This window comes from Podarcis liolepis (genome assembly GCF_965112155.1).
Source record: "Podarcis liolepis genome assembly, chromosome: 10".
In the NCBI taxonomy this organism is placed as follows: Eukaryota; Metazoa; Chordata; class Lepidosauria; order Squamata; family Lacertidae; genus Podarcis; species Podarcis liolepis.
Window position 1 is genome coordinate 4,869,252 of NC_139562.1, and position 21,969 is coordinate 4,891,220.

At 51.4% G+C, this 21,969-nt stretch overlaps 1 protein-coding gene across 1 annotated transcript in view; it reads right to left on the minus strand.

Annotated features, from left to right (window-relative positions):
- Positions 1-17,516, minus strand: part of LOC310686779 (uncharacterized protein) — a 48,976-nt gene extending 31,460 nt beyond the window's left edge. Inside the window, exons 1-6 of the mRNA XM_083460826.1 lie at positions 17,376-17,516; positions 16,521-16,598; positions 14,380-14,453; positions 11,813-11,937; positions 9,093-9,231; positions 8,214-8,366 (exon numbers count right to left, since the gene is read on the minus strand). Coding sequence (XP_083316952.1) covers positions 8,214-8,366; positions 9,093-9,231; positions 11,813-11,831 — 311 coding nt within the window. The 5' untranslated portion in view covers positions 11,832-11,937; positions 14,380-14,453; positions 16,521-16,598; positions 17,376-17,516. The remainder of the gene's footprint in view (positions 1-8,213; positions 8,367-9,092; positions 9,232-11,812; positions 11,938-14,379; positions 14,454-16,520; positions 16,599-17,375) is intronic.
- Between the last annotated feature and the right edge of the window lie 4,453 nt (positions 17,517-21,969).

Here is a 21,969-nt window from a genome sequence, read left to right on the forward strand (position 1 = left end):
GACAAACACCGGCTCCCTTGGCCTATACAGGGGTACCTCAGGTTACAGACTCTTCAGGTTACAGACGCTTCAGGTTACAGACTCCGCTAACCCAGAAATATTACCTCGGGTTAAGAACTTTGCTTCACGATAAGAACAGAAATCGCACGGCAGCGGCGCAAGGTCCCATTAGCTAAAATGGTACCTCAGGTTAAGAACAGTTTCAGGTTAAGAACGGACCTCCGGAACGAATTAAGTTCTTAACCTGAGGTACCACTGTAGAGTGAGATGGGCGCACAACCCCAGAGTCATCCGGGACGGGACCTAACGGTCAGGGCTACCTTTACCTTCACCCAGGCTGCATCAACCAAAGTCTAGCGTCCAGATCAAGGGAAATAATAGTCCCACTCTGTTCTGCCTTGGTCAGACCACACCGGGAATACTGTGTCCAGTTCTGGGCACCACAATTTCTGAAGGGTGTTGACAAGCTGGAAGGTGTGCAGAGGAGGGCGACCAAGATGATCAGGGGTCTGGAAACCAAGCCTTATGTCAGGGACCGTGCTGAGGAGAGCTGCACTGAGGAAGGATGGTGGGAGACACCCACTTCCCCTTGATCCTGCATCTTCTCAGGAGCAGGAGGACAGCATAGATTTGGAAGAGTGGTTTGCAGAGGGGCATAGCTCAGAAGGCAGAAGCTGGGAAATACTGGATGGGGAACAGCTAGGAGAAGAAACACTGGAAGGGAGAGGGTTAACAGATTCACAGCATTCCTCCACCACCCTCCCCAAGGTCGAAGAGCTCAGAATGTCTGGGAACCAAAAGAGCAGAGGGTACAAGCTCAGCTTACAAGACGTAGGAGTGACGTAGATTAATAGGGATGGAACCTTAATTGGGAGCACTGCCATTCTAGGAAGAACGGGTTCTTTTCTCTCTCGCAGTGATTATTAAAGAATCTAACTGGTAAGACGTTCCTTTCGTTTGATCTCTTCTTATTTAGAGGTCCTGGGCCCTAAGGAAGTCAGATTATCCTCCACCAGGGCCAGGGCCTTCTCAGTGATGGCTCCAACCTGGTGGAATACTCTGTCCCATGAGACCAGGGCCCTGCAGGATTGAACTTCCTTCCGCAGGGCCTGTAAGACAGAGCTATTCCACCTGGCTTTCAATTTGAACTTAGCCTGATCTTTTATTCCCCTTCCTTCCCTCCCCTCCCCTTTTTATGAAGATTACCGGCTCTGGGATCCCACAGCTAATTCTCCCCTGGTTTCCTCGCTGGCCCAAATAGACTAATTTAGCCAGCTAGCCCTGGTGATCATCTAATGTTTATTAGATGGATTTCCCCCCTAAATTGATTTTTGAATTCTGAATTTATCGTTATTCACGTTTCATACTGTATTTTATGCTGTTTTTTGTTGCCTCAATTAAGTGTTTTAAATTTGTTGTTAGCTGCCCTGAGCCTGGTTTTTGAACCAGGAAGGGCAGGGTATAAATAAAAAAATATTATTATTATTTACTTCCACGGGGGAGAAAGCTGATTCCCCGAACCCTGAGACATTGTGAGGAGCACTTGAAGGAGCTGGGTATATTTAGCCTGGTAAAGAGGAGACTGAGAGGAGATATGGGAGTCATATTCAAATATCTGAAGGGCTGTCACAGGGAAGAGGGAGCAAGCTTGTTTTCTCCTGCTCTGGAGGGTAGGACTCGAATCCGTGGCTTCAAGTTACAAGAAAGGAGATTCTGACAGGAAGAACTTTCTGACAAAGCTGTTCCTCAGAGGAATGGACTCCCTCAGAAGATGGTGGGCTTTTCTTCCTTGGAGGTTTTGGAACTGAGGTTGGGTGGCCATCTGTCAGGGATGCTTGAGCTGAGATTTCTGCATTGCAGGGGGTTGGGCTAGATGACCCTTGGGGTCCCAGCTCTACAATTCTATGATTCTATGCAGAAGGTCACCAGTTCAGACCCCAGCATCACCACAACAGAGCTGAGAAAGGCCCACAAGATTGCGGGATGTGAAACACAAGAGCAGTCAAGTACAACATTCCTAGAGTGAACATGTTTACACATGGGGAGGAATGTTTGTCCGGCCAGCAGGTCAACTTCCTGTTTCCTTCTGGGCTGGGACAGACTTCCTCTGCATGTGACTAGAGGTGGGCGTGGCCTCACCTGTGCAGGTAACGACAAAAGCACAGGGCAGGGCAGCCATCTCTCTCTCTTTGACTACATGCATCGCAGAAGCAACATCTGCTTAGCCAAAGATACTCTCTTGGCTTCTTTTTATACTTCTATAAAAGTATAAAAAGAGTTTACTCACTCACATTCTGTTCACAATTGGCTTCTGGCCAAGAGAGGACAAAGGGGACTGTCTCCTTATGAGATAGTTTCCAGGTGTATGTTACTTTTCTAAGCTAAGTGTGATGGCCTGGGATTCCGATTCAGAGGATGAACCGGAGGAATCTCAGCCTGCACAGGAGTCCCCGCCTCCAGGGCCGGCTGAACTGGGGCAGGGTCTTGATTCTGAGGCACCTACACCTGTGCCGGATCCTCAGCAGCAGGCACCAGGTGAATCCATTCTGGCTCCAGAGGTGGTTGAGGACTCAGTGCCTACAGGTGAGTTTCCCCCTGGGCCCAGTAACCCTTCAGCCTCTCCTGAACTGCAGAGGCTCAGGGCAGAGAGGCGAAGGGAACTGGTTTCTCCCAGGAGGAGTGCTCGCCTTAAGGCCAGGAGAGGCGGGTCTCCTGGGGGCCGGGACCGCCCCTGGCCTCAGAGAAGATAAAGGCCAGTCAGCCCGGTCCCAGGTTGCGGAAGCAACATTGTTGTGGAGTACCTGCTCCTACCCGGACCCAGACCTGACCTTCCAGCGTTCCTGTTCCCGCCCGGCTTCCTGTTTCAGACCTCGCCTCGCTCCTTGTGAACTGTTTCCAGGCAAGTGACTCAGGACTGAACTTTGACTACGATAACGGAACCTTGCCCCCGGGACTAGCACAGTTTGCTTCTGCCACACCCGCACTCCCCCTTTGTTGGGGTGCGTTCGGGAAAAGCCAGAAGCCATGGCCGACCAGGCAGCTGTGCTGATGGCATTGGCCCAGGAGAACCAGGCCTTGACTCACACCGTGCAGCAGCTCAGCGATGCGGTTATGGCACTTCAGCAGCGGTTGGACACCCTACCGGCTCCTGTGGCCGACGCCCCAGCTCCAGGCAAGTACCCAGTGGCCTTGCCAGAGAAATTTGATGGGGCCCCGGCCAGCTTTCCCATGTTCCTCACCCAGACCAAGTTGTATATTTTCGGGGTCGAGCCCGGAACTTCCCTGACGACCGCACCAAGGTGCACTTTTTGATCAGTTTGTTAAAGGACCAGGCGGCCAAGTGGGCATTGCCACTGCTCAGGCAAGACTCCCGCTTGCTGACAGACTATATGGGGTTTTGCAACCATTTGGAGGCCGCATTCGGCAACCCCCAGAAGGAGAGTCAAGCCAACCAGGCAATTAGGCGTTTGAAACAGGGCAAGTCCACTGCGGCCGCCTACACCATGGAATTTCGGCTGTTGGCACAAGACTTGTCTTGGAATGACTCTGCACTTCAGGACCAGTATCTTGAGGGACTGTCGGATGAGATACTGGACCAGTTGGCCATGATGGATCGTCCCACCACGCTGGACGCCCTTATTCAGCGGAGTCTGCAGATAGACGATCGGTTGGAGGACCGTCGCCAGACCCGGGACCGCCAGCACCCCCAGCTCCTGGCTCCAGTCCTTCCCAGCAGGTCCACGCCCACAGCCGAGTTGCCGGGTGAGCCAACACAGCTCGGGGCTGCGCGACCTCACCTCTCCCCCTCGGAGAAGACGCGGCATCGGGAGGGGAACCTGTGTCTTTACTGCGGTGGGAGTGGACATTACGCCCAATCCTGTCCCAAGAAGATGCCAGTCGCAGGGAAACCGCCAACCTCGGTAGCCGAAGGCCCTAGCAACCTGGGGTCCCAAACCATGCAAGTGGGGCCCTCACCAGTGGATTTGCGACATCTCATGGTTCCAGTGCGTCTCTACCCTCCAGGTGGGCCCTGGATTCTTACCCATGCTCTGGTGGATTCAGGGGCAACCCGCTCCTATATGGATGCTGCCTTTGCTGCTCATCATCGGGTGCCACTTCAGAACAAGCCAGAACCGGTACAGGTGGAGGCAATTGACAGGCGGCTCCTGCGTTCGGGTGCCGTCACACGGGAGACCCAGCCCTTGGTCCTGTGTCTCCAGCAGCACCGGGAGGTGCAAACTTTGGACATTGCCTCCATGCCCCGGTTACCCCTGGTGCTCGGGATGGACTGGCTGGAGGCTTACAATGTTCAGATTGACTGGGTCAAACGGACTGTGCACTTCCCAGACCCATGTTCCCACGTTCAGTCCGAGATGCTAGCAGCCGCACCCACTGAGGAAGCTGCATCCCCGCTCCCCGCTGAGTACTGGGACTACCAAGACGTGTTCGAGGAACGGGGGGCAGACCAGCTGCCGCCGCATCGGTCTTTTGACTGCGGCATAGACCTCCAGCCCAGAGCGCCCCTGCCAGTGAGTCGCTTATACTCTCTAACAGAGCCAGAGCGCGAAGCTTTGCAGGACTTCCTGCACAAGAACCTGGAGCGTGATTTCATTCGGCCTTCTACCTCGCCCACCGCTGCGCCAGTGCTCTTCGTTAAGAAGAAATGTGGGGAGCTCCGCCTTTGCCATGATTACCGGGCCCTGAACAAAATTACCATCCCGGACCGGTACCCCTTGCCCCTTATTTCGGAGTTGCTGGAGCGGGTGCAAGGGGCGCAGGTGTTCACCAAGCTAGACCTCCGGGGGGCCTACAATTTTATTTGGATTCGAGCCGGGGATGAGTGGAAGACAGCATTCGGGACCCGGTACAGGCAGTTTGAATACCTGGTTATGCCCCTCGGATTGTGCAACGCACCCGCTGTGTTCCAACGGTACATCAACCACGTGTTCCAGGACTTCCTAGACAAGTACGTGGTGGTGTACTTGGATGACATTCTGGTTTTCTCCCGTGACCTGGCTCTCCACGAGGGTCATGTCCGGACCGTGCTGCAGCGCTTGCGGGAGCACCGCCTGTATGCGAAGCTCAGCAAGTGCGAGTTCCATCAGCGGTCAGTGGACTTCCTTGGTCACCGACTCTCTCCAGATGGGGTGCAGATGGATCCTGGGAAGGTGGCAGCGGTTCGGGAATGGGCGGCATCTCGGAACCGCAAGGACCTACAGCGATTCCTGGGGTTCGCCAACTATTACCGGACCTTCATTGCAGATTATGCTCATCGCACCACCCCGTTGACCCGGCTACTGCGCCCCAAGACGCCGTTTTCCTGGGACGAGGAGGCAGAGGAGGCGTTTCAGGGGTTGAAAGCCTGTTTCCAGAGAGCGCTGATCTTGCAACATCCTGATCCCTCTCGACCCTTTGTGGTAGAGACCGACGCCTCCAGTACGGCTCTCGGTGCCGTCTTGTCTCAGCAGTATGGACCCGATGCGCCACTCTTACCCTGCGCCTTCTATTCCCGCCAGCTCCTTCCAGCGGAGCGTTACTATACCGTGTGGGAGCGGGAACTACTGGCCATCAAGGTGGCCTTTGAAGTCTGGTGTCACAATCTTGAGGGGGCATGACACCCGGTGGAGGTGAGAACCGACCACCAGAACCTGGAGTACCTCCAGACCACCCACAAGCTGAACCAAAGGCAGATCCGGTGGGCGTTGTTCTTTTCCCGGTTCCAGTTCCAGATCCGCTACATCCCTAGCTCCCAAAACCAGAAGGCGGATGCCCTGTCCCGGAAACCTGAAGACAACGCAGACACGGTACAGCAAGCAGTACCCACCACGATCCTACCACTGGCTGCATTCCTGGCCACCCAGGAGGCTGAGCCACTGCAGGCTCGGGTGCGGGAACAGCAGCGGGTCGACGCTTGGGCCCAGGAACGTCGCCGGGAACTGGCCGAAGGGTCATGCCCTCAGTATCCGGGGCTGGTCTTGCAACAGGACCTTCTGCTGCACCACAGTCGCCTGTATATCCCGCCAGGGCCACTGCGGGCTGAGGTTCTCCGGATGACCCATGATGCCCCAGCAGCGGGACACTTTGGGCGGTATCGGACCACCCATCTGGTAAGCCGTGAGTTTTGGTGGCCCCGCTTGAAGGCTGACGTGGCTCGCTACGTTGCTGGTTGTGATGTCTGCCGGCGGGCCAAGGGCCCTACTGGGCAACCCCCCGGCCTACTTCAGCCGTTGCCAGTGCCACCACGTCCTTGGCACACGGTTTCGCTGGACTTTGTAGTGGACTGACCCTCGTCTCGTGGCTGTACCTGCCTTCTAGTTTTCTCCGACCATTTCACTAAGATGGTGCACTGTGCCCCCTGCCCATCCGTACCCACAGCTAAGGAAACCGCTCAGCTGTACCTTCAGCATGTTTTCCGCCTGCATGGCCTACCTGAGCGTGTGGTGTCCAACCGGGGCGTTCAGTTCACATCCCGGTTCTGGCGAGCATTGCACCAGACCCTCGGGACAGAGGTCTGTCTCTCATCAGCCTACCACCCACAGACCAATGGCCAGACGGAACGGGCGAACGCGGTGCTGGAGCAGTACCTCCGGTGTTACTGCAGCTACCAGCAGGATGACTGGGTCGACCACCTAGCATTGGCAGAGTTCGCCTACAACAACGCAGTGAATGCGTCCACCCAGCAGACCCCGTTCCAGGCCAGTTACGGTTATCATCCACGGCTGTTTCCAGATGTGCTACCGGCATCCACGGTCCCTGCAGTGACGGAGTGGCTTCAGGAGCTCCAGTCCCAGCAACAGCTATTGATGGAGCAACTGCGCCAGGCCAAGGAGGCGTACAAGGCCCAGGCCGACCGCCACTGTCAGGTGGGGCCGGAACTCCACGTCGGTGACCTGGTATGGCTCTCCACTCGTCACCTCCACCCCTCTCGACCTTCGCGGAAGCTGGACACCCGTTTCACCGGCCCGTTTCCTATCGTGGACCAAGTCTCACCTGTGGCATTCCGTCTCCGGTTGCCCGCAACCCTGAAGGTTCACCTGGTCTTCCACAGGTCCCTTCTGAGTCCGGTGGCCCCACCCGACGAGTTCCACCCGAACCGTCCCCGACCGCAGCCAGTTTTGGTTCAGGGGGAGCCTGAGTACGAGGTGGAACGCATTCTGGACTCCCGATACCGCAGGGGAAAGCTGCAGTATCTCATAGACTGGAAGGGGTATGGACCGGAGGACCGTTCCTGGGAACCAGCAGCCAACGTCCACGCGCCTGCCTGCCTCCGAGATTTCCATGCGGCATACCCCAGCAAGCCGGGTCCAGACCCTCGATTGAGGATGAACCGGAGGAATCTCAGCCTGCACAGGAGTCCCCGCCTCCAGGGCCGGCTGAACTGGGGCAGGGCCTTGATTCTGAGGCACCTACACCTGTGCCGGATCCTCAGCAGCAGGCACCAGGTGAATCCATTCTGGCTCCAGAGGTGGTTGAGGACTCAGTGCCTACAGGTGAGTCTCCCCCTGGGCCCAGTAACCCTTCAGCCTCTCCTGAACTGCAGAGGCTCAGGGCAGAGAGGTGAAGGGAACTGGTTTCTCCCAGGAGGAGTGCTCGCCTTAAGGCCAGGAGAGGCGGGTCTCCTGGGGGCCGGGACCACCCCTGGCCTCAGAGAAGATAAAGGCCAGTCAGCCCGGTCCCAGGTTGCGGAAGCAACATTGTTGTGGAGTACCTGCTCCTACCCGGACCCAGACCTGACCTTCCAGCGTTCCTGTTCCCGCCGGGTTCCTGCTTCAGACCTCGCCTCGCTCCTTGTGAACTGTTTCCAGGCAAGTGACTCAGGACTGAACTTTGACTACAATAACGGAACCTTGCCCCCGGGACCAGCACACTAAGTCTGCCGGCTGGGATCCGATTGTGAACAGAATGTGAGTGAGTAAACTCTTTTTATACTTTTATAGAAACTGTGTCGTGTCTTATCTTTTATGAGGGAATAAGGGGGAAAAACCAGAACAGTTATTATAGAGGCTTTACCAACCCTGAGCAAACACATCCGCTGTGAGATTAAAAAGGGGAATGTTACTCTGCTAAAATTGTGAACTTGTTAACACAAGTTGGAAAGGCTGTAATCGAACAATATATCCTCTCCTGCATCCCTGAACATTCCCACAAAGATGACATGGAAAACCAACTCAACACTTTCTGCTCTGGAGACATGTCCCTCTTCCAAACCTCACCTGCCGCCCTGGAGGTGCCGGTGGGTCAGCAGAGCCGCCGTCTCTGCCTGCCTCCTGCGCCGCAACTGCAGGAGGGCGTGGGCGGCTGTGCCCTCTGTGACCGAGGGGTCGAGGGGTCCCCCGTTGGTATCGCCCGCCTTCGGTGCCCCAGATCTGGTGAGCAAAAAAGGTCGCACAAAGTTGGAAGGGTCAGGAAAGATAAAAGAAAACGCTTCTTTGTTCGGCGCAGAGTTAGCCTGTGGAACTCCCTCCCACAGGAGGGATTAGACACATTAATAGTGCAGAGGGCTAAGAATGGCTGCTGGCTATGCTCTTCCTGAAGTAATAATGTTTCCCAATCAGAAGGTTGGCGGTTCGAATCCCCACGATGGGGTGAGCTCCCGTTGCTCGGTCCCTGCTCCTGCCAACCCAGCAGTTCGAAAGCACGTCAAAGTGCAAGTAGATCAATAGGTACCGCTCTGGCGGGAAGGTAAACGGCGTTTCCATGCGCTGCTCTGGTTCGCCAGAAGTGGCTTAGTCCTGCTGGCCACATGACCCGGAAGCTGTACGCCGGCTCCCTCGGCCAGTAAAGCGAGATGAGCGCCGCAACCCTAGAGTCAGTCACGACTGGACCTAATAGTCAGGGGTCCCTTTGCCTTTACATTCTGCATGGACTAGTTGGATGGCCACATGTGCAAATGGCTTGAGATACCTATTAGGTCCATCAATTACCATATAGCACATATTCCACACAAAAAACAGTGACAATTTGTTGTTGACAAAGGGCAGCTGGACATAGAAAGGCCCCATTACCTTCAGGAGCTGAGGCCCTCATCAGACCTAAATCTGGCCCTGGTGCCCATGACCCCAGCTGGACTTTCACACATGTACTGAGCGCACCTGACTTTGTGCTGCGCCCCAGGCAGGCTGGAGAGGGGCAGGATACTTCCCTCGCGCAGGCCGAAATCCACCAGGGTCTCCAGCTCAGAGAGCTTGTCCTCTTTCGCGGCCTGAGACAGGGAGGTCCAAACCGGATGCCCTGAAGTGGGGGGTGGAGAGAGAGAGAGAGAGAGAGAGAGAGAGAGAGAGAGAGACCCTAAGTCTACATGTTCAGTTGGCAGAGCATGAGACTCATACTCTCAGGGTTGTGGGTTCAAAACCCCACATCGGGCAAAAGATTCCTCCGTTGCAGGGGGCTTTGACGCGTTGACCCTCGAGATCCCTCCCAAATCTACAATTCTATGTAGATGTTACATGGGCAAAACCACTAGAATGCCCATATTATGCAAATCCAGTTGAAAAAACATGTAAACGTAATAGGCTGTATAAATACCAATTGTGAAGTTATTTACTAGAAGCTACTTCTCAAAATTAGGGACGCAGATGGCACTGTGGGTTAAACCACAGAACCTAGGACTTGCCAATCAGAAGGTCAGCGGTTCAAATCCTCGCGACGGGGTGAGCTCCCGCTGCTCGGTCCCTGCTCCTGCCAACCTAGCAGTTCGAAAGCATGTCAAAGTGCAAGTAGATAAATAGGTATCGCTCCAGCGGGAAGGTAAACGGCGTTTCCGTGAGCTGCTCTGGTTTGCCAGAAGAGACTTATTCATGCTGGCCACATGACCCAGAAGCTGTACGCCGGCTCCCTCGGCCAATAAAGCGAGATGAGCGCCACAACCCCAGAGTCGGCCACGGCTGGACCTAATGGTCAGGGGTACCTTTACTTCTCAAAATTAGATACAGCTTCTCATAATGTCAAAATCAACATCGTGACATAACGTATTAAATATAGCTTATTCAGTTGACCACCGAGTCCAGTACGTACAAAATGCTGGCACTTATTCGTGATAGATTTGGCCATGACTGAAAATCTATCACGAATAAGTTCCATGTGGCTGTTATATGCAGTAACGAACCACGCACGGCTGATGAAGCCCTTTGGGGCGAAACAGGGGAATATCCAGGAATCCTTGTCTTGTCTGCCTTTGCCAGCATCTACCAGTGTCAGTATTCAAATGATTTAATGTTGTAGTCTTCTAAGAAATACGTCAGACAGAAAAAGACAAGAGAAGATGAAGAAATTAGAATACGAATGTACTATGGGACTGACTTTTCCCAGTAGTGATGTATGGAAGTGAGAGCTGGACCATAAAGAAGGCTGATCGCTGAAGAATGGATGCTTTTGAATTCTGTTGCTGGAGGAGACTCTTGAGAGTCCCATGGACTGCAGGAAGATCAAACCTCTCCATTCTGAAGGAAACCAGCCCTGAGTGCTCTCTGGAAGGACAGATCCTGAAGCTGAGGCTCCAAGACTTTGGCCACCTCATGAGAAGAGAAGACTCCCTGGAAAAGACCCTGATGTTGGGAAAGATGGAGGGCGCAAGGAGAAGGGGACGACGGGGGATGAGATGGTTGGACAGTGTTTTCGAAGCTACTAACATGAGTTTGACCAAACTGCGGGAGGCAGTGGAAGATAGGAGTGCCTGGCATGCTCTGGTCCAGGGGGTCACGAAGAGTCAGACACGACTAAACAACTAAACAACAAAAACGGGACTGACAAAATGGGAATTGCATTTTGTAAATACTGGACTTGGTGGTCAACTGAATAAGCTACATTTTAATACGTTATGTCACGATGTTGATTTTGACATTATGAGAAGCTGTATTTAATTCTGAGGTGTAAGGTAAAGGTAAAGGTACCCCTGACCGTTAGGTCCAGTCACAGACGACTGGGGTTGCGGCGCTCATCTCAGTTTACTGGCCAAGGGAGCTGGTGTTTGTCTACAGTTTTTCTGGGTCATGTGGCCAGCAGGACTAAGGTGCTTCTGGCAAACCAGAGCAGCGCACGGAAACACCATTTACCTTCCTGCCGCAGTGGTACCTATTTATCTACAGTCATACCTCATGTTACGACCACTTCATTTTATGTTCTTTCAGGTTATGTCCCACGGCGACCCAGAAGTACTGGAAAGGGTTACTTCCAGGTTTCGCCACTCGCGCATGCGCAGATGTGCAAAATGATGTCACACGCATGAGCAGAAGCGGCGAATCGCGACCCGCGTGTGCACAGACACGCTGCTGCTGGTTGCGTTCCTTTCATGTTGAGAACGGGCCTCCAGAACGGATCCCATTCGCAACCAGAGGTACCGCTGTACTTGCACTTTGACGTGCTTTCGAACTGCTAGGTTGGCAGGAGCTGGGACCGAGCAACGGGAGCTCACAATTTTGAGTAGTATCTAGTAAATAACTTTACAATTGTTATTATACAGTCTATTACGTTTACGTGTTTTTTCAATGTGGTGTTACTTGGGCTTCATCTCCTTTTAGCTTTATCTCAATATTAATTCTTTGTTCAGTGTTTATAACTGAGAATTTTAGTCCTTTGAACCGCTTCAGGGTGTTTTTACAATCAAGTGGCGTATACCGGTACATTTTGCTAAAATAAAAAATCCACTAACCTAGTCGATCACCACATCTTGGTGGCCCTTTCTCTTAAGCGAGGGGATCTTCTTATGTCCGGACATCCAGCCTACTGGCTTGCTCTTCCCTCGTCTGGGTCATCACTGCCGCCTTCCCCAGATGCAACTCCTGCTCTGCCCCACTGCTGTGCCCCACATTCTCACCATAGTGTGCCTGCAGCATCTCAGCGCACAGTTTCCTCTGGAGAATCCGGTATTTCCGCTCCAGCGCTGCCAGCACCCCGGAAGTCTCCTCCGCAAGCAGGGTGCTCAGACCCCCAGAGTCCCACCTGTGGCAGAGAGAAGGGGTCGGAATCAGGGGACGAAAAGCCAGCTCGGCCCCCGCTGGAGCATCTCCCTTTCAGCCTTGCCGCTGTGGAGATCCATCGACCTCTGCTCCTCCAACGTGCGTCTGTGACTCAAGCCAAGTAGCCTTGAGCACACATTACTCAGCAGCATAAACTGAGCAACAGATGAAGCTTGAGGCGTGGACACATACTAAACTACGCATTTATTATACATAAATCAGGGCAAAGAAAACATGGCATCTCTCCTTGCCATCTTCTCTGAGAGAGACCGAAAACAAAAGCGATACAGAGCAGAAGTTCCGTTCACAGACTCCAGCAATCTGTGCCGGAATTGACATGCAATAATCCCACACATCTGCAGTGTAATCCCAACAGAAGGCACCTGAGTCGCTGTTCTGAGACCTTGCCCCTCTTGCAAAGGCATATATGTGCCTTGCAAGGTACACCCTCTGCTTTGACACTGGCAAGAGGGAGAAAGGCATCACTGAAAGGCATTTTGCATGCTGGCAGTCTTGTAATGGGAGGTGACGAGAGAGCCATCTTCCAATATCGGAAGGGATGCCCCATGGAAGATGGATCAAACTTGTTTTCTTCTGCTCTGGAGGATAGGACTCGAACCAATGGATTCAGGTTACAGTGGTATCTTGGCTCTCAAATGCCTTTGTGCAAAAACCACTTGGAACCCAAACACTGCAAACCCAGAAGTGTGTGTACCGGTTCGTGAACTTTTTTTGGAAGCCGAACATGCTCTGATTTGAGTGCCACACTTCTGATTTGAGTGTTACACTGAGATCTCTCCGTTTTTGCTATTTATTTCACGCTTTTGTTTTCGCGGCTCTTTTTGTTTTGTTTTTGTGACTGTGTGGAACCCAGTTCAGCTATTGATTGATTGATTGATTGATTTTGTGACTGCAGTACACTCTTTATTGCTTTCGTTTTATGGATCAATGGTCTCGTTAGATGGTAAAATCCATGTTAAAATGCTGTTTTAGGAGTTGTTTTTAAAAGTCTGGAACGGATTAATCCGTTGTGCATTACTTTCTATGGGAAAGCGCGCCTTGGTTTTGGAACGCTTTGGTTTCGGAACAGACTTCCGGAACGGAATAAGTCTGAGAACCAAGGAGCCACTGTACAAGGAAGGAGATTCTGACTTAACAGCAGGAAGAAGTTTCTGGGAGTAAAAGCTGTTCAGCAGTGGAACAGACTCCCCAAGGACTTGGAAGGTAGTAGACTCTCCTTCCTGGGAGGTTTTTGGACGGCTGAGATTCACGGTCTCTTCTGACTCTACAGTTCTACAATTCCAAACCATTTTGTGGTTGCTTTTGAAAAAGCCAAACGGGATATAAATTCCAGTAAATAAAACAAAATAAATAAGGCCGTGATCCTCTACAAAAGCCACCAGGGAAAGGGGGGAGGCTCAAAAGGTATCCACATGGTGCTTAGAGAACAATCTGCACCTAAACATTGGCAAGACAAAGGAGATGGTGTTGGACTTTCAGAGGAAGAGAGGGGAGCTAGCCCCGTTGTATATCGGGGGGGGGGCTGTGTGGAGAGAGTCTCTTTCTTTAAAATCCTGGGAGTCCATCTTAGTGAAGACCTTACTTGGAAGGTCAATACAGCCCAGGTGGTTAGGAAGGCCGAACAGAGACTTCATTTCCTTAGGGTCTTGCAGAAGAACAATGTTAGACAGCAACTGATGATTTCCTTCTACCGGTCCATGATAGAAAGTGTTCTCTCATACTGTATTACGGTGTGGTACGCTGGTTTGACAGCTGTGGACAGAAAGTCCTTACAGAGGGTGGTGAAGACAGCACACGATATCGTGGGTTGTCATTGCATGTTATCACAGGAGATGTTGCCTCAGAAGACCAAGGAACATTCTCAGGGATGACTCACACCCTGGGCATCACCTTTTAAATCTCTTGACCTTGGGCAGGAGATCTAGAAGCATGATAAGCCACACCAACAGGTCAAAGAACAGTTTCTACCATGGGCTGTGAGGCTGCTGAATGGAAGACATTGCAGCTGAGGTTTGGGGTTGGTGGTCGTATGACAGCACACAGAGTGTAACAAGGACTGAGAGATTGGGGGGGGAGGGGGACTCGTTTAATCTCACTGTAAACAAGTGGTACAGTGACAATAAAGTATTTCTATTTCGCAATTAAAGGCAGAGCTCAGAAGAAGTCTCCTCCATTGCCCTTGCTTGCAAAATTGCTCATTTTTTTGTCTCCCTTCCCCATCATTTCTGCAAGGCTTTTGACAATCAGATGTCAATCATGCGACATCGCAAGACCTTGTGAGATTGACAAGTGAGTTTCCCTGCCCACCTGTCAAAGCTGACCTGCAGGGATGGAGGTTTCCTCCTGCTGCTGCTATAGACCCTTACTCGAGAGTAAGTCCCTTCCTCTGAGCAGGGAGACCTACCGTTCCAGCGGCTGCTCATCCCATCTCCTGATGCCCCAGCGATAGAGGGGGCTGCTCCCCCTTCCGCTTGCACCCTTCGAGAGATAAAAAACCTCAAGTCAATGTGGCTGGGCAGAAGGACTTGAATTTCACACCAAGGGTTGGGGACCTGCATTCAAAGCCTTTGTCTGCCAAAGAATCAGTGCAGGGGCCGAGTTACTTTCTCCCATCCCTGGTCTGTACTAAGGGCCCACTTTACAGGGATGCTGTTGCCAGGGCAAACCCAAACAGTGCCGTAACATGCTGTTCAATTTTCATAACTCCTGATGAGGCACCATTTACCGTATTTTTGGCTCTATAAGACTCACTTTTTCCCTCCTAAAAAGTAAGGGGAAATGTGTGTGCGTCTTATGGAGCGAATGCAGGCTGCGCAGCTATCCCAGAAGCCAGAACAGCAAGAGGGATCGCTGCTTTCACTGCACAACGATCCCTCTTGCTGTTCTGGCTTCTGAGATTCAGAATATTTTTTTTCTCGTTTTCCTCCTCCAAAAACTAGGTGTGTTTTGTGGTCTGGTGCATCTTACGGAGCGAGAAATACGGTACTTATAGTTTCTGATCCCAAAGGGTGCCGTCAAAAGCTGCAAACTGTAAACTGTAGGCCACAGAGGAGTGCCCTTTTTCTGACACAATTTTGTTATTGATTTTCACAAGTTTTACAAACTTAGCTCAATTTCAATACAGGGGTTCCTCGTGATGTGAACGGATCCGTTCCGGAGCCCCGTTCGCATCCTGAATAGAACGTAAGACACGACGGTGCATCTGCGCATGCGCGGGTCGCGTTTTGCCGCTTCCGCGCATGCGCGTGGCGTCATTTTGAGCATCTGCGCATGCGCGAGTGATGAAACCCGGAAGTAACACACTCCGTTACTTCTGGGTTGCCGCGGAGCACAACCCAAAAGCGCTCAACCTGAAGCACATTCAACCCGAGGTATGACTGTATATGTTTTTCTTAAAATTTTGACTTCCCAGACTTACCTTTTTTTGATTCCAGACTTATACCTAACCTTTTTTTTTATTCCCGACTTAAATCTATTGTTTTATATGACATATTTTTATCTAATACAATTATCCTCTATTTCACTTATCATTGCTTTCATCCCGCTGCTCATAATTTGAACCCAGCCCTCATTTTCACTTGACTGTAACAGTTCTTCAAATAGTTCGAAAAGGGTCTCCATGCCTCCATGAACAGTTTCCCTCTTTTATCTGATAGATAAAATCATATAAAATCTATCGTCTGGGGGCTGATGGAAGCTATTGCTCAACAAGATCCTTGGGTTTGGGAAGCCTGAGCTAAGGAGATGGGTGTTGCTGAGCAGGAACTAAATTCCTCACTTTGCAACTTGGACTACTGCAAGAAGATCAAACCTCTCCATTTTGAAGGAAATCAGCCCTGAGTGCCCACTGGAAGGACAGATCCTGAAGCTGAGGCTCCAGTACTTTGGCCACCTCATGAGAAGAGAAGACTCCCTGGAAAAGACCCTGATGTTGGGAAAGATGGAGGGCACAATGAGAAGGGGACGACAGAGGACGAGATGGTGGGACAGTGTTCTCGAAGCTACCAGCATGAGTTTGAGCAAACTGCAGGAGGCAGTGGAAGACAGGAGTGCCTGGCGTGCTCTGATCCAGGGGGTCACGAAGAGTCGGACACAACTAAACGACTAAACAACAACAAGTTTTAACTTTTAACTTTGTCTCCACCTGGGGTTTTTGAAATGCTCAGAGGAAATCTGATTGGTTCTTACGAACACTGTGTAAAAAGTTCTTTTGTGAATAAAACGACCTGGGCCGAGGGGTGGAGAGGAATTATTATTGGCACCTCCTTCCAGAGTCTTGCTGGTCAAGCCTCGTGTATATTTTATTAATCAGACTCCAATCCTTCCTTGCTTTGGGAATGCTAAATCCCGGGCCCTAATCTGCTGCTCATTGAAAGCCATCCAAACTGATGTCCATCGCTGCCCTCCTACAGCAGTGAGTTCCATAGCTGAGCTACTCCTAGGCAGCCCGCCCTCTCCCAACCACTGGGGCCCGATCCTGGTTCGGACATCGCCGAGCCTCGATTCCCAAGCAGTTTCCATCCCAGGGTTGGTTCCCACTCCTACCTGCTCGCTGAAGCAGCTCCTTCTCAGCTCAGTGCGGGATCTGTCCACGAGCAGGTGGGGTGGTCTGAAAAGCCAGTCCTTGCGAGGGGGGGGGAGAAGCAAGAGGAAACCGGGTAAGGGGCCTGTGTAACTCCCCGGCCATGCAGGCAAGCTGGCACCCCACAATATTGCCCCCCCCCCCCCGCTGAAGGAAGGTGAGGACAGGTGACCTCACCTAGGCCCAAAGTCACCCAGCCCCCCAAGCAGGCTCAAAGCTTCTCAAAGCTTTTCAAAATAATTTTCTCAGCAGCTAAGCATCAGAAACATTCCGCTTGCTGTAACAAAGGTAGAGAACAGTCCATTGTTTCTCAGGCCTTTCTCATGCCTTCTGGCCTTGCTAAAGAACCACATTGCAACTTACTTTCTGTCCGGGAACCATGCCAGAACAAGAGATTGAAACATATCTGAACATGCTGAAAACCCCTTGGCTTCTCACCCCCCCCTTTCCTGGGAAGGGTGCTAAGAGTCCACAATAGTCCCAAGACAGCTTTCTGTTCATGCTCAGAGGAACTCCTGAGGGAGGAGAAAGGGGGAGGGAACTGGAAAGGGGTATATATGTTTGTGCACATCACTGTGAACTCGTGCATGCTTTTTGTGACTTATCACACTTGCTCCTTCTACCAGTTCATGGATGGTAGAAATAAAAGCCTTTTCTCCGAAACTATTCCTTGAGTGTCTGCTGACTCCCACTTCCCTTTCCCAGGCGCAATATTTCCCCCACCCGAGGGCAAAGCCTCATAAGGCTACACTGCAACATGTGCGTCCTGCCTTGCCCCCCAACCCCATTAGCTCCTCCACCTAGGACCACCCATCTACCTCAAGGTGGAGAACCTCAGGCCCTCCGGGGGCAAGTGTGGCCCTCCTCGTCTCACCGCCTGGCCCCCGGGACCCTTGCTGGGCCAATCCCCTCAAGCCCTCCTGGGGCGCAGGACATTTTGCCGCCTGCAGCCAAACGAAAAACTGACATTGTCACGGAAAACCGCCCGAAGCAGCTGGAGGCGACTGGAGGAAGCCCATTGCACTGGGAGCAGGTCTCTGGCCCTGCCGCCTGAAGCCACGTCTTGAAGGGGAACAGTTAGGATTACCCCAAAAACCCTAAAACTGTTTGTGCATTCCCCCCGCCCCCCCGCCAGGCCTCAAAAGCCTCGCCTCAAGCATTTTTAAAAACTGCATTTCCTCTAAGGCAAAAAGCATTAGCTAAGCATATTCCTCTTGCTGTAAGTAAAATACTGTAACAAAAGGTAGGGAACAGAGTCCGTTGTTTTCTCAGAGCCTCTGGCCTTGCTCAGACTAGATTGCAACTCGCTTCTGTCCGGGAACCATGCCAAAGCACAAGAATGAAACATACATGTGAAAAGGATCTAGGAGTCTTGGTTGACCACAAACTTGACATGAGCCAACAGTGTGACGCGGCAGCTAAAAAAGCCAATGCAATTCTGGGCCGCATCAATAGGAGTATAGCATCTAGATCAAGGGAAGTAATAGTGCCACTGTATTCTGCTCTGGTCAGACCTCACCTGGAGTACTGTGTCCAGTTCTGGGCACCACAGTTCAAGAAGGACACTGACAAACTGGAACGTGTCCAGAGGAGGGCAACCAAAATGGTCAAAGGCCTGGAAACGGCTAAGGGAGCTGGGCATGTTTAGCCTGGAGAAGAGGAGGTTAAGGGGTGATATGATAGCCATGTTCAAATATATAAAAGGATGTCATATAGAGGAGGGAGAAAGGTTGTTTTCTGCTGCTCCAGAGAAGCGGACACGGAGCAATGGATCCAAACTACAAGAAAGAAGATTCCACCTAAACATTAGGAAGAACTTCCTGACAGTAAGAGCTGTTCAACAGTGGAATTTGCTGCCAAGGAGTGTGGTGGAGTCTCCTACTTTGGAGGTCTTTAAGCAGAGGCTTGACAACCATATGTCAGGAGTGCTCTGATGGTGTTTCCTGCTTGGCAGGGGGTTGGACTCGATGGCTCTTGTGGTCTCTTCCAACTCTAGGATTCTATGATTCTATGATTCTATGATTCTATGAACTGGAACACTCTGAAACCCCCCTTTCCTGGGAAGAGTCCAAAAATGGTCCCAAGACAGGAACTTTCTGTTCATGCTCAGGAGACACATGGGAGGAGAAAGGGGGAGGGAACTGGAAGGGGGATATATACTCTGTGCAAACGCATGTGAACTCGTGCTTGTTTTTGTGAGTTATCACACTTGCTCCTCTGCCCCCCCCCCCATGGCAGAATACAAGCTCTTTCTCTGGATTTAACCCCTTGGTGTCGTTTGGCTCCTTTCGTCCCTGCTCGGGTGCAACATTTTCCTATCCATGGTTAAAAGGGCATAGAAAGGCTACAGTCTCCTGCGTGGGACAGTTTCCTGTCTCCTCTATTTCCGCAGCCCAACCATTACCTCAATGTCTCTCCAGGAGAAGCTGGGTCCCCGGCTCCTGAGGAAGTCTTGCCAGGCCTCGCCTGCAGGGTGGGCGTGTGGCACCTGCGCCAGGAGAAGCTCCACATCGCGGGCGGAGAGGTAGCCGTCGTGGTCGGAGTCCAGGAGTTGAAAATCCCAGTGCAGCTAGGGAAGGGTATCTCATATAGATATCTATGTACAGTCACACCTCGGGTTACAGACGTTTCAGGTTGCGTTTTTTGGGGTGATGGACCGCCGAAAACCGGAAGTACCGGAACAGGTTACCGTATTTTTCGCTCCATAAGATGCACCTGACCATAAGACGCACCTAGCTTTTTAGAGGAGGAAAGGGGGAAAGCCCTGTTTTTTGGGGGGGCGGGATATCAGCTCCCAGTTGCGCAGCTTCTTTTGCAAAGGGGAAAAGGCCCTTTTTCGAGGATCAGCTCAAAGTTGTTGAGCTTACTTTGCAAAGGGGGAAAATCCTGTTTTTATGGGGTTCAACTCACAGTTCTGCAGCTTTTTTAGGAAAGGAAAGGGAGCCGTTTCTACAGTTTCCAGACAGATAATCTAATCAGCCAGTCCCATGTCTCTGGGGAAACAAACGGCCTCCGTCTGCAGAACATTCAACAATGGAGGCCTGGGCAAAGGGCCGGAAAGGGAGCCAGCGATTGCCCACACATTCGCCCCATAAGACGCACAGACATTTCCCTTTACTTTTTAGGAGGAAAAAAGTGCGTCTTATGGAGTGAAAAATATGGTGCTTCCAGGTTTTGGTGGTTGCACATGCGCAGAAGCGTGCTCTGGTCCAGGGGGTCACGAAGAGTCGGACACGACTAAATGACTAAACAACAACAAAGCATTTAGCCTCACCCTAACACGTGGCGCTTGTAGGAGTAGCAGTTCTTCATTTCTACTTTCTTTCCGCTACAGGGGGTGCCTAGGAGCGCTTTTGAAATGGACCACCCCACCGTTCAGCCCTGGTCAGAGGAGGATGAGAGAGAGAGAGAGAGAGAGAGAGATGGGGACCTCTGAACTCACCTGTTGCTTCAGGTAACACTGCTGCCCTGCTTCAAGCAGTGCCTCCAGGAGCTTGTCGGAACAGCAGCCGTGCCACGCATGGCTCCCAAATACCTGTGACGCAGAGAGGGCATGTTGGGCGCACGCTTAGTTATCATCTTCCTAAGCAACTACTCTATTCCGAACTTAAAAATAGAAAGCGTAATGCTGGTGGTCAACAAAGGAGGTTTAAAGACTGTCTCAAGGCAAATCTTAAAAAAAAAAGTAGTACATGGGTAGGCAAACTAAGGCCCGAGGGCCAGATCCAGCCCAATCGCCTTCTCAATCTGGCCTGCGGACGGTCCGGGAATCAGTGTGTTTTTACATGAGTAGAATGTGTCCTTTTATTTAAAATGCATCTCTGGGTTATTTGTGGGGCATAGGAATTCGTTCATTATTTCCCCCCCAAAAAATATAGTCTGGCCTCCCACAAGGTCTGAGGGACAGTGGACCGGCCCCCTGCTGGAAAAGTTTGCTGACCTCTGATGTAGTATAAACACCAACAATTGGGAAACACTGGCCTGCGAGCGCTCCAGTTGGAGAACAGCCTTGACCAAAGGTGTCATAGACTTTGAAGACACTCGAACTCAGGACGCAAGGGAGAAACGTGCTAAGAGGAAGGCACGCTTGGCAAATCCACACTGGGATCAACTCCCGCCCGGAAACCTATGTCCCCACTGTGGAAGGACGTGTGGATCCAGAATTGGCCTCCCCAGTCACTTACGGACTCACTGTTAAAACCGTGTTTATGGAAGACAATCTTACCTAGCCCTTTCCTACCTGGCTTGGGAGAGTGGAGTGCGGACTGACTCCAGCTACAAAAGCTGAGGCTGTTGAACAGATTTTTGGGCTGGAGTATTGTTTATGGGGATTGAGAGAGCTTGTTGCTTTTATTGAAATTATTGTCGTATCTTTACTTTTAGATCTTACGATTTACGTGGAAATTGTTTCTCTTTGGTTGTGTACATTTTGATGTGTTTTATTTATTGTTTATGACTTCTGCTGTGTCTGTAATTATGTAAATCTTCTCATGCTGTGAGCCTCCTTGAGCATAGTTTCAACTATGGAAAGAAGAAGAAGAAGAGGAGTTTGGATTTGATATCCCGCCTTTCACTCCCTTTAAGGAGTCTCAAAGCGGCTAACATTCTCCTTTCCCTTCCTCCCCCACAACAAACACTCTGTGAGGTGTGTGGGGCTGAGAGACTTCAGAGAAGTGTGACTGGCCCAAGGTCGCCCAGCAGCTGCATGTGGAGCAGCGGAGACGCGAACCCGGTTCCCCAGATTACGAGACTACCGCTCTTAACCACTACACCACACTGGCTCTCACTGGAAAGGCGGCATAAAAATAAAATGATGATGATAAGATAAAATCCCCACCAGAGAGGAACAGCTGTTGGACTATGCCAAAATGGCAAAACTGACCGGAAAGCTCAGCAACCAAGAAGACAATAACTTCAAGGAAGAATGGGGAAAGTTTATAATCTATCCGGGAGACCACTTTTAATCAGCTGAAAACATTACCAGGATTTTAACAACACTTGTAATGTAACTAACATGATGGAAATACGGACAGATACAAAATACGTATTGTGTAATAATATGCAGTTAAAAATGTTGACAATAGGAGCCAGGGAGGGGAAGGTGGAAAGTCGAGGGATTCAGAGAAATCTCTGTAGATGGTTATGTATTTGGTAATGCGGTAACTTTTGTAAAATCAAATAAAAATTATTTCTACAAAAAAGGGGGGGAATGGGAGGGACCCAAAGGATCACCTAGGACAGCCCTCTGCGGCCGGAGAAATCACATCTAAAGAATCCCTGACAGCTGGGTTGGAAAGCAGTAATGGCAGGTGTGGAGCATCCCTGGTCAAGAGCAGTCTACCTGTGCCCGTCGCTTTCCCCATATCCAGAGGCATCTCTTCTGGCCACAATGGGAAACCGAACGCCAGGACG